At 53.0% G+C, this 12,457-nt stretch overlaps 1 protein-coding gene across 1 annotated transcript; it reads right to left on the bottom strand.

Annotated features, from left to right (window-relative positions):
* Positions 1-1,500: 1,500 nt before the first annotated feature.
* On the bottom strand, positions 1,501-12,103 carry RING1 (ring finger protein 1). Its single transcript, XM_056867266.1, has 6 exons — positions 12,021-12,103; positions 10,903-11,063; positions 9,339-9,554; positions 7,777-8,073; positions 2,587-2,755; positions 1,501-1,608 (listed from the first exon to the last, which is right to left on the bottom strand). Exons 1-6 carry the CDS (start codon positions 12,096-12,098, stop codon positions 1,507-1,509), a joined length of 1,023 nt encoding a protein of 340 aa, XP_056723244.1. The 5' UTR covers positions 12,099-12,103; the 3' UTR covers positions 1,501-1,506.
* Between the last annotated feature and the right edge of the window lie 354 nt (positions 12,104-12,457).

Raw genomic sequence — 12,457 nt, 5'->3', positions numbered from 1 at the left:
GACTGCCAGGAGGGAGGGGATCGACACCCCCAAAGCTCAGGGGTGGTGTAGAGGTCAAGAGTGATGGACGATAATCTGGAGAACCGGGTTCAATTCCCCCTCCTACACGTGAAGCCAGCTGGGTGACCTTGGGCCAGTCACAGCTCTCTCAGCCCCCACCTATCTCACAAGGTGTCTGTTGTGGGGAGAGGAAGGGAAGGAGACTGTAAGCCACTTTGAGCGGGGTATAAAAACCAACCCTCCTTCTTTTACTACTACATTTCCCCTGGTGGGGAGGCGGTCCCTCCCCAGCTTGTAGTGCCCCGGAAGCCCAGAAAATACACAGGGGTGTGTGTGCGTGTGTCCCCTGCTCCCACCCCCCCTGCAAGCAGGTGGCTCATTTCCAGAACACAGAGGGAAAAGATCCTGAGAGCCTGTGTGTGTGTGTGTGGGGGGGGGGGGAATCCATTTCTAGACAAACAGAAAAATTGGCTGCACTGTCGCTGGGGGTGGGGGGTGAGGGAGGTCAGGAAAGCGCCTGCCTCTGTACGCAGAAGGTCCCACGTTCAAACCTTGCCAAGGAGGAGCACAGGATGTGAGCGCCTGGAGACACCCCTGCCAGGCAGAGCAGGCCAGTCCTGAGTTCGAGGGAGTGGCGGCCTCACTGGCTAAAGGAGCTTTAGGGATGCAGGGCTGGAGCTCCACGCCAGAGTGACACCCTCAGGAGGGCCCCCCGCCAGTCCAGCTGCTCCCTGCCTGGGACCCGAGGCAGGAAGGCGTGCCAGGATGTCTGTTCTCCAGCCCCGCCCACAACCCTTGGGGGCAACGCCAGCATCCATGGGGCTCAGCCTTTCGGTCTCCAAATCCTTCCCCGGAGAGCTGCTGTCCGCCTGGGCCACACATCAGGATCGGGGCTCTGGAGCCCTCTTGCCAGTCAACCCTTCCCCCCCCCAAAAAAGGCCTGCTGTGCCCCATTCCCCCACCCCCAAGGTGCAGGGAGACTCATTTCTGCAAGACGCAAGGCGGAGCCAATGAGGCAGGTGGGGCTGCGCTCACTGTGGGAAAGGGGGCCCGGGAAGCTGGGCCTAGCTCTGCCCCCCCTTGCGAGGAGGGGCTTGTTCCTCCGCCCACCCACACCCAAACAAAAAGAGAAGCCAGGTCCAGCCTTAGAAAGAGGCCAAAACTTCTGTGATCAACTCAAATTCCACAAAACAGCTGCAAAAATGCCAGAAGACGCCCCCCCCCCGCCCCCCAACACTCGAGCGGCAGGGAACTATCAGTCATTAGTGGGAGGGGAAAGCGAAAACTTGGGTGTGGGCCCACCCACTCCAGCGGGCAAGAGTCTTTGCTGAGGGGAGGGGGAGGAATGCCAGGCGGGGGGAGGGGGAAGCAGGGACAGCCCCCCAGTCTTTTGCACTTGCCCCCCCTCCAAAAGCGTCTTTCTGAAAAGTCCTCTTCTTGTCTCAGAGACCCCCCCACCAGACAAATCGCAGACCCCCCTTCGCTTGTGCTCTGGGGGGTCTGGCCTCACTTCTGCTCTTTGGTGGGGGCGTAGTAGAGTTCCAGGGGCCGGCTGAGCTTCCAGTACTTCTCGTTCACCAGCTCCAGCGTCACGGATCCGTTCAGCGTCTGCGCCAGAGGAAGGAGGAGGGGGAGATGGTCAGAGACTGGCCGGCGCCCCCCTGCCCGAGTCAGCCTTAACCCCCTCCCCCCAGCACCACCACTGATAGCTCTGCCTACTGTCCACTCCTGGAAGGGACCAAGGGTCACCCGCAGTCAGACCCTTCTGTCCCCCAAAGCCTCTGAGCCCCCACCCCCACGGCCCCTTCCTCAGATCAGCCTGAACAACCCCAAGAAGGAGTTGAAGGAGCTGGGTGTGTTTAGCCAGGAGAGGAGAAGACTGAGAGGGGATATGAGAACCATCTTCCAAGTACTTGAGTGGCTGTCGTAGAGAGAATGGTGCCGAGTTGTTTTCTATTGCCCCAGAAGGTCAGACCAGAACCAACAGTTTGCAATTAAATCATGAGTTTCCGTCTAGACATTAGGAAGAATTTTCTCACAGTCAGAGCGGTTCCACAGTGGAACAGGCTCCTCGGGAGGTAGTGAGCTCTCCTTCCCTGGAGGTTTTTAAGCAGAGGCTAAGTGGCCATCTGTCAGCAATGCTGATTCTGTGACCTTAGACAAATGTTGAGAGGGAGGGCACCCTTGGCCATCTTCTGGGAATGGAGTAGGGGGTCACTGGGGCTGTGGGGGGGGGGAGGTAGTTGTGAATTTCCTGCATTGTGCAGGGGGTTGGACTAGATGACCCTGGTGGTCCCTTCCAACTCTATGATTCTATGAAATTAAGTTGGAAAGAGAGAGCAGGTCACAGCGCAGAGAGAGAAAAAGCTCACTCGAGCCAGCCAGCCGAGCTGTGTGATGCTGAGAACAGTCACAACAACACAACACACCAATGCAAACAGATGTTTTCTAAGCAGGATCCACAGCTCTTGGGGCCTTATTCCTGTGGCCCTCCCAAGCCCCCCCCCCAAATCCATGCACTGAATGCCACCACCTCCCCCTGCCCAGCCCTCTCCCTTCCCCCCCACCCTCCTGAACAGCCATTACCGTGAAGGCCCCTCCGGCCGTGGTAATGTAGATGGTGTACTGCTTCTCGCTCACGTCTTCGAGGGCGGGGGCTTCCGGGCCGGGCCCTGGCGCCTCCTCTAGGGCGATGCGCAAGGCCAGGTACTTGGAGAGGTGGTCCACCGTGGCGTTGGCTGTGGTCTTGACATACCTGCCAGGAAGGGAGGGAGGCAGAAGTGAAAAGGGGGAGAGCGTCTTCAGGGCCAGGAGAGCCCCCCTCCCCAGCAAAAGACATGATCAACACTGCAGCCCCCAACAGGTCTGGAGCACAGCTGGACTTGCCTTTTTCTCCCGGCTGTTAGGCTGCCCATCATGAACACATGAAGCTGCCTTCTACTGAACCAGAACCCCCCTGGGCCCATCAAAGTCAGTATTGTCCACTCTGATCGGCAGCAGCTCTCCAGGGCCTCAGGCTGGGGTCTTTCACGTCACCTACTTGCCTAGTCCTTTTAACTATGCTGGGGATTGAACCTGGGACCTTCTGCATGCCAAGCAGAGACTCTACCACTGAGCCACAGCTTGCATATTCAGTTGGGACGCTGGTATCAACAGTTTTGGGGTTTTAATAATAGCGCTCTCTGCTTTGGGAGTGCATCCAGACTGGGAAAAGCGGGTTCTAAACTCCCAGAGGAGGCTAATTCCTTCCCCGCCCCCGTCCCATTAGAAGTTCCAAAATCTGCTGAGGGTACTTTTGGGAGCCAAAACAAAACTGGGCAGACCCTTTCTTTCATAGAACTATACAGTTGGAAGGGACCACCAGGGCCGTCAAGGCAGGAAATTCACAACTGCCTCCCCCCCCCAAGTGACCCCCTACTCCATGCCCAGAAGGTGGCAAAAAAACCCCAAAAACCCTCCAGGATCCCTGGGCCAATCTGGCCTGGAGAGAAATTCCTTCCTAACCCCAAAGTGGCGATCAGCATTACCCTGGGCATGTAAGGAAGGGCCACGAGAGCCAAACACTGACGCAAGCCTTCCTGCCTTCCCTCTCATCATCTGCCTAAGGTCACAGAATCAGCATTGCTGACAGGTGGCCATCTAGCCTCTGCTTAAAAACCTCCAGGGAAGGAGAGCCCACCACCTCCCGAGGAAGCCTGTTCCACTGAGGTACTGCTCTATAACTGTTAGAAAATTCTTCCTAATGTCTAGACGGAAACTCTTTTGATTTAATTTCAACCCATTGGTTCTGGTCCGACCTGAGCAGCTGGGAGAGAGACAGAGGAGCTTAGAGAAAGCTGTAGCTGGCTGAAGGAAATTGCTGTGCTGTTGATTGCTGAGGGTGGGGCTGAGAGTATTTAAACAGGCTCTGCTTGCCAGAGGCTGGCCTGAGCAGCTGGGAGAGAGACAGAGGAGGAGCTTAGAGAAAGGTCAGTGAAAGTTTTACTGTAATGTTTGTGTTTTCCTCAGTGGCTGGGGAGCAGTAGTTGAGGTTGCTGTGTGTGAGTGAGTGCCTGTAGCCTGCTGGAGGGGGGGTTTCTGACTGGTTCTCTTTGTTGTTTTATCTAGCTGTAGCTGGCTGAAGGTAACTGCTGTGATGTTGATTGCTGAGGGTGGGGCTGAGAGTATTTAAACAGGCTCTGCTTGCCAGAGGGATGAGCCAAAGGGCAAGAGCACAAGGGCTCTTAGCCTGGGGGTTCTGTAATATTTTTTTTTAATGTGCTGAGTGTTTTACTTCTTCAAGGAGGGAGCCTTGAAAGAAGGTTTGCCAGGGGAACTATCAGAGTAGCCTAGGAAAGAAACTTCAGAAATGGATCACAGCATTGTGGCTAGTGAGGGAGCCGAGGCAGTAACATGCAAGGGCTGTTGCATGTTTGTCTTTTTACCAGAGGGTTACATTAATTACACTTGCAGCAAGTGTAAGTTGGTAGCCCTGCTGGAGGAGAAGATACAGGGCCTTGAGGCATGCTTGTCCACACTCCATTTTTTAAAGCAAGGTGAAGAGCTCATGCACAGAACTCAGTATCAACTTAGGCTAGCAAGAGATGCTAAACGCAACAAAAAAGGGTTCTTTTCCTATGTACAGAGTAAGAGTAAGTACAAGGACAAGATAAGCCCATTGCATGGAGCGGAAAGTGAAATTGTAACAGGAGATGAAGAGAGGGCAGAACTCCTCAATTCCTACTTTTCCTCAGTCTTTACTCGTGAGGGAAGTGGTGCTCAACATGACATAAACAGAACATGTGATGAGGGAAGGGATTTGCAGCCTAGAATTGGCATTGGAGTAGTGCACAAACACCTGGTTTCTTTAAATGAAACAAAATCCTCTGGGCCAGATGAACTGCACCAAGGGTACTCAAAGAACTTGCAGATGTAACTTCTGAACCTCTGTCCATTATTTTTGAAAAGTCTTGGCAAACAGGTGAGGTGCCAGAAGATTGGAGGCGGGCAAATGTTGTCACCATCTTCAAGAAGGGGAAAAAGGGTGATCCAGGTAACTACCGACCCATCAACTTGACTTCTATACCAGGAAAAGTGTTCGAACAAATCATCAAACAGTCCATCCTTGAGCATTTAGAAAGGATGGATCTGATCACTAAGAGCCAGCATGGGTTTCTCAAGAAAAAGTCATGTCAGACTAACCTTATCTCCTTTTTTGAGAAAGTTACTACCTTGCTGGATCAGGGGAATGCTGTAGACATAGTTTATCTAGATTTCAGTAAGGCTTTTGATAAGGTTCCACGTAGTATTCTAGTTGAAAAATTGGGAAAATGTGGGTTAGATCCTATTATTGTTAGATGGATCTGCCACTGGTTGACAGATCGTACCCAAAGAGTGCAAGTTAATGGTTCCTTGTCCACTTGGAGAGAAGTGACTAGTGGAGTTCCTCAGGGATCTGTGCTGGGCCCTGTGTTGTTCAACATCTTTATAAATTATTTGGATGAAGGAATAGAGGGGATGCTTATTAAATTTGCAGATGATACTAAATTGGGAGGGGTAGCAAATACGGTAGAAGACAGAGCCAAGATGCAGGATGATCTTGACAGGCTGGAGAAATGGGCTAGAATTAATAAAATGCACTTCAACAAAGACAAATGTAAAGTTCTGCAGTTAGGTAGGAAAAATCAAATGCATAATTATAGGATGGGGGAGACTTGTTTGAGCAGTAGTGTGTGTGAAAAGGATCTTGGGGTCTTAGTAGACCAAACACTGAACATGAGTCAGCAGTGTGTTGCTGTAACTAAAAAGGCAAATGCAGTCTTGGGCTGCATCAACAGAAGTATAGTGTCCAGATCACGTGAAGTGATGGTATCGCTTTACTCTGCTCTGGTTAGACCTCAACTAGAGTACTGTGTTCAGTTTTGGGCACCACAATTTAAGAAAGATGTAGACAAGCTGGAATGTGTCCAGAGAAGGGCAATAAAAATAGTGAGGGGTCTGGAGACCAAGTCCTATGAGGAAAGATTGAAGGAGCTGGGTATGTTTAGCCTGAAGAGGAGAAGACTGAGAGGGGATATGATAACCATGTTCAAGTACCTGAAGGGCTGTCATATAGAGGAGGGTGCCGAGTTGTTTTCTGTTGCCCCACAAGGTCGGACCGGTACCAACAGGTTGAAATTAAATCAAAAGAGTTTGCGTCTAGACATTAGGAAGAATTTTCTAACAGTTAGAGTGGTTCCTCAGTGGAACAGGCTTCCTCAGGAGGTGGTACCTCTCCTTCCCTGGAGGTTTTTAAGAAGCGGTTAGATGGCCATCTGTCAGCAATGCTGATTCTGTGACCTTAGGCAGCTGAGGAGAGGGAGGGCATCTTGGCCATCTTCTGGTCACTAGGGGTGTGGAGGGGGGAGGTAGTTGTGAATTTCCTGCATTGTGCAGGGGGTTGGACTTGATGGCCCTGGTGGTCCCTTCCAACTCTATGATTCTGATTCTATGACCTTCTGGGGCAACAGAAAACAACTCGGCCCCCTCCTCTATATGACAGCCCCCTCCTCTATATGACAGCCCCTCAAGTGCTTGAAGATGGTTATCATATCACCTCTACTTATTTTTATGTTTTTTAAAAATTTATTACTATTATTACTGTTTAGATTTATAGTCAGTGCTTTCCTGGCTCAGAGTGGCTCGCAGCTCTTCAAACAGCTTAAAATCATTCATAAATTACATAACATTTACAACAATAAAAGCCAGGCGTGAGGCCCGCCCCGCAAGGGCTCCTGTCCCCTGAAGTGGCTGCATTTTTGCAAGACTTGAGTGATCTCATCAGGCAGCACTTCCATGTAAAACACTTGAGTCTTCAGAGACCACAATTCCCCTTTGTGAACAGTGAGAGAGCTGGAGGGAAAGATCCTCTGTCTCTCTCGGGGGTTTCCAGTTCCCCTCCCCCTCAAACCTTTGAGTCACACAGGTAAACGGAGGAGCCACTTCCTTGGGCTGCTATTATTTTTGAAAAGTCTTGGCAAACAGGCAGAGCTTGGGGGCGGGGGAGGCAGGCTGCACGAAACTCTGCTCCTGGCCATGGAAACTGAGGCTGAATGGTGGTGGTGGTGGGGGGGCAATACTAAAAGCCAGAGCATAGGGCAGGTATTTCCCAAAAGGCAAAGGTGAACTCACAGAATCATAGAGTTGGAAGGGTCCATAGAGGCCATCTAGCTCAACCCCTTGCTCAATGCAGCATCAGCCTAGAGAATCCCTGACAAGTGCTTGTCCAGCCTCTGCTTAAAGAGCTCACCCACCTCCCTAGGTAGCTGATTCCACTGTCAAACAACTCTTACTGCAAAAAAATTTTTCCTAATATTCAGCCGGTACCTTTCCTCCTACAATTTAAACCCACTATTGCGAGTCATATCCTCTGCTGCCAAGAGGAACAGCTCCCTACCCTCCTCTAAGTGAGAAGCCTTTCAAATACTTCAGGAGCGCAATCGTGTCCCCCCTCAACCTCCTCTTCTCCAGACTGAACATCCCCAACTCCCTCAGCCTTTCCTCGTCGCTCTCCTCTGCACCCGCTCCGTTCTGTCCGCATCCTTTTTGAACGGAGGCCTCCAGAACTGCACACAAGACCCCAGGGGCGGCCTGACCAATGCAGTGTGCAGAGGAACTACAACATCTTGCGATTTGGATGTTATGCCTCTGTTGATGCACCCCAAGATCGCACTAGCATTTTTTGTCACTGCATCACACTGGCTGCTCACATTTAACTTACGGTCCACCCGTACCATGAGGTGCTCTCCTCCTCCTCACCTGGTCTGGGAGTAGGTGCCCTTCTCCACCAGGACAGGGTGGGGCCGGAAGACCAGCTCGATCTCGCTGCTGCTGGGCTCGGCCCCCGGCTCCGGGCTGCCCCGCCCCCCCTCGTGCGAGGTCTCTGGCTCCGGGCCCGACTCGTCCGAGGCGCGAGAGCGCTTGCGGCTGGGGCCGGCCTCGGGCTGGCTGGGGGCCGAGGCGTTGCTGAGGTGCGAGCGGCTGTCGCAGTTGTCCTCCCCGCCGCTGAACGTGGTGTTGTCCGACTCCTGCGGGTGCTTGCGGACGCGCTGTCCCCTGGAGGCCAAAAGATGGGGGGGAGTGGCAGATAAAAAAGCAGGGTCCTAGAGGCACACGCCCACGCGACACATGGAAGGGGGCAAAACCACGAGAAGCAAAGGCCCAGCTAAATTTCACACCTCTAGGTATGCCAGAAGGATACCACGGAAGAAGGAAAGGGAAGCAGCCCACAGACAATTCTAAAATTCCCTCAGAGGAAGGGAAAAGCTGAAGCCTAGTAAGACGGAAGCCCCTTGGAATAGATTCAGATTTCAGGTGGAAAAGCCAGGAAATTTCCCAATTTTTCTAATGGGGGAGCACTGAAAACAACAACAGTGAAATGATGCATTTCAAGCTGTTAAGAGAGCCAGCATGGTGGTGTGGTTAAGAGCGGTGGTTTGGAGCAGTGGACTCTGATCTGGAGAACCAGGTTCAATTCCCCACTCTTTCACGTGAGCGGCGGAGGAGGATAATCTGGTGAACCAGATTGGTTTCCCCACTCCTACACACACGAAGCCAGCTGGGTGACCTGGGGCCAGTCATAGCTCTCTCTGAACTCTCTCAGCCCCACCTACCACATAAAGGTGTCTGTTGTGGGGAGGGGGAGGGAAGGTGATTGCAAGCCGGTTTGAGTCTCCCTTAAGGGGTAGAGGAAGTCGGCGTGTTAAAACCAACTCTTCTTCGAAATCATTTTTAATATAATTTAGGTGTTACAGGAAAACAAGAATTGCATATATTTTAGTTGTTCAGTCTTTTTAAAAAGTTTTCTTTAATCCTGCTCCTGTGCAAGACTTATTCTGAGGGGAAGTTGCATCGGCTCATATTGTGCCAGGATATCCGACCGATAGTTTGGCTCCCCTAGCAGCTGCTTTGCTTCCCTTATTCTGTGGGTGATGCCCATCTGGGTCTCCGGGCGGCAGCTGTTTGCCAAGGCGTGCCCTGGCCGAAGCCCTCTCTCCCTCCTGCTTAAAGGCCATGGGAGGGGGTGGCAAAGAGCAGGTGACGGAAGGCCACGGCCTGCCACAGCACGCCCCACCACTGGGTTTGGACTGACGCTTCCCTTCCTGCCCGAGCAATGCAAAACCTTAGCCCCAACTGTCACTCCTTTGCCTGGAAGGTTAGAAAGCCAAAACGGGGCACTGCTGCTTGCTGAGGAAGTGGGATGGTTCCTCTGAGGAGCTGGCCGTCGCCTGCCTGGCAGCCCAGGGAAGCAGGGCCCCCGCAGGTGCCCACGCGCTCCCACCCACGAGGCCCCCTGCAGGGTCCGCCTCCCCCGCGGCTACCTGGTCATGGCCTGCATCTTGAGGCCCTCCTCCATGCTGCTCCGCAGGGCCTGCTGGTTGTGGAGGCGGTTCAGCTTGGCCAGCACCCGATCCTGGTGGGCCTCGTACTCATCCCGGCTCGGGTAGATCTTGGAGATGAGGGCGTCGAAGTTGGGGTCAGGCCGCAGGGACCGCTTAGAGACCAGCTTCTTCCGGCAGGTCGGGCACTCCTTGTTCCTGGAGCAAAGGGGAAAGGCAGGGGGTGGGAGCTGGGAATCGCTTGGCAGCAAGGCCCCCACCCTCACGTCCCCCAGAACCCACCCTGCCCCACAACTGGGACCCTACTCCCTTCAGCTGGAGGCGCTGTGGAGGACTGAATCTGGAACTGCAAGAGATGGCCTGATCCTGCCCTGAATTAAGCACCCTAAGGCCAAGAACAAACATACATCAGGGCCAAAACTAAGTGCAAATGATCTTCTGTAATTATATATAATGAATTTATTGCAGACAAAAATCAACTACTTGTACACAGCCCTACTGTAGCCTCTATATTTCTATTATAAATATGAACATAAAACAATTAGACACAAAACTACAGTCAATTAGACCAAAAATAAGATCAAACGTGTTTCGGCTGATTGGCCTTACTTCAGTGGTCTAAATCCATTACAAACCTAAGAAAGGCCCTGCTGGATCAGACCAAGGCCCATCAAGTCCAGCAGTCTGTTCTCACAGCGGCCAACCAGGTGCTTCTAGGAAGCCCCCAAACAAGGCAACTGAGGCAGCACCATCCTGCCTGTGTTCCACAGCACCTCATATAATGGGAATGCTCCTCTGATCCTGAAGAGAATAAGTATGCAGCATGACCAGTAGCCATTTTGACTAGCAGCCATGGATAGCCCTCTCCTCCATGAACACGTCCACTCCCCTCTCAAAGCCTTCCATGTTGGCCACCATCACCACATCCTGGGGCAGGGAGTTCCACAATTTAACTATGCGTTGCGTGAAGAAATATTTCCTTTTTATCTGTTTTGAATCTCTCAGCCTCCAGCTTTAGCAGATGACCTTCCGCGTTCTAGTATTATGGGAGAGGGAGAAAAACTTCTCCCTGTCCACTCTCTCCAAACCTTGCATAATTTTATAGACCTCTATCTTGTCTCCCCTCAGCCGCCTTCTTTCCAAGCTAAACAGCCCTAAGCGTCCTAACCGCTCCCCATAGGACAGTTGCTCTAGTCCCCTAATCATTTTGGTTGCTCTTTTCTGCACCTCCTCAAGCTCTGTAATATCCTTGTTTAGGTGTGGTGACCAGAACTGTACACAGTATTCCAAGTGTGGTCTCACCATAGATTTGTATAAGGGCAGTATGACAGCAGCAGTTTTATTCTCTATTCCTCTACTTATGGCCAGCGTGGAATTTGCCTTTTTTAAAGCAAATATACAAATACAGATATCTATATATATAGATATACAAATACAACTGGACCCCCCTCCCCCCATTCATCTGGTACTGCAAGAGACGGCCTGATCCTGCCCTGCCCATCCCCAGTGTTGAGGATCCCCACTGCAACCCTGCCCCCCCCCGTACCCGCTGCGCAGGGCCGTGACGATGCAGTCGGAGCAGAAGCGGTGGAGGCACTCCTTGGTGGTCATGGTGTGCTTGAGCATGTCCAGGCAGATGGGGCACATCAGCTCGCTGTGCAGGCTGCGCGGGGAGACGGCGATCTCCGTCCCATCCATGATGGCCTCCTGTGGGGGGGGGAGAGAGCGGGGGGGGGCTCAGAGAAGGAGGCAGGCGGTTTGATGGGCCCCAGACAGGTCAAGAGACGAGTGACGATTGAAAGGGGTCTGGAGACCAAGTCCTATGAGGAAAGGTTGAAGGAGGTGGGTTTTATTTAGCCTGGAGAGGACAAGACTGAGAGGGGATATGATAACCATCTTCAAGTACTTGAAGGGCTCTGTCCTAGAGAGGAGGATGGGGCTGAGTTGTTTTCTGTTGCCCCACAAGGTCGGACCAGAACCAACGGGTTGAAATTAAATCAAAAGAGTTTCTGTCTAGACATTAGGAAGAATTTTCTAACCATTAGAGCAGTTCCTCAGTGGAACAGGCTTCCTCGGGAGGTGGTGAGCAGTCCTTCTCTGGAGGTTTTTAAGAAGAGGCTAGATGGCCATCTGTCAGCAATGCTGATTCTGTGACCTTAGGCAGATGGTGAGAGGGAGGGCACCCTGGCCATCTTCTGGGCATGGAGTAGGGGGTCACTGGGTGTGTGTGTGGGGGATATGGTTGTGAATTTCCTGCATTGTGCAGGAGGATGGACTAGATGACCCTGGGGATCCCTTCCGACTCTATTCTATGAATCAATGAAAACCGGCCACCCAAATCCGCAGTGAAAACATGCGCTTCTTTTTAAAGAACCCCCCCTTCCGAAGGTGTGATCTTAAGGGCTTAAATCTACAGAAAAACTGTATAAAAATATCCTAGGATGCTACTTTTAACTGGGAAAGAACAAAACGTGGGTCCCCCCGACTCTCTGCTCACTAAACATTCAAGGAACGAATCCTGCGGCCTCCGGCCCCAGCAGGGATTCCCCCCCCCCCGCCACCGCTCTTGGAGGGCAGGAGGGCCCACCTTGGGAGGCCCCGTCCTGCCTGGCCTTGGTGCTGCCCCCTGCCCCCCAGACACCCCCCCCCGCCCCCTGTCCTCACCTGGGGGGTCCGGTGCAGCTCGTAGAGGCTCAGCTCCCAGGTCTTGGTGGCGTTCTGAGCGTTGGCCGGAGTCGCCATGGCGGGGAGGGGGCAGCTGCGGCTGTGGGGAGAGGCAGAAGAAGGGGGGGTCACAGGCACTCCCCAGACAGGGCTCTGAGCCCCAACAAGGCATCTTCTGCCCCCCAGGAAGCATCTGGGGCCCCCCCCGGCCCATCCCACTCCCGTCCCCCCCCCAGCCCCACATCCAACAGCAGAAGGCTGGAAGTGAATGCTCTACGCCCCCCACCCCCTAAGTCTAGACAAGGGAGGGCTTATTAGGACCACATCGCAATTTGGAGGGATGCACTCGGCACATGCTCAGGGGCTACATAGAAACCACCAGACGTCTCCCTGCTCTGTAACTAGAGCCCCTGTATCCGGACTCCCTGACACGGGGG

The sequence above is a fragment of the Euleptes europaea genome, chromosome 1, assembly GCF_029931775.1.
Source record: "Euleptes europaea isolate rEulEur1 chromosome 1, rEulEur1.hap1, whole genome shotgun sequence".
In the NCBI taxonomy this organism is placed as follows: domain Eukaryota; kingdom Metazoa; phylum Chordata; class Lepidosauria; order Squamata; family Sphaerodactylidae; genus Euleptes; species Euleptes europaea.
This window is presented reverse-complemented; position numbering and strand designations above follow the sequence as displayed.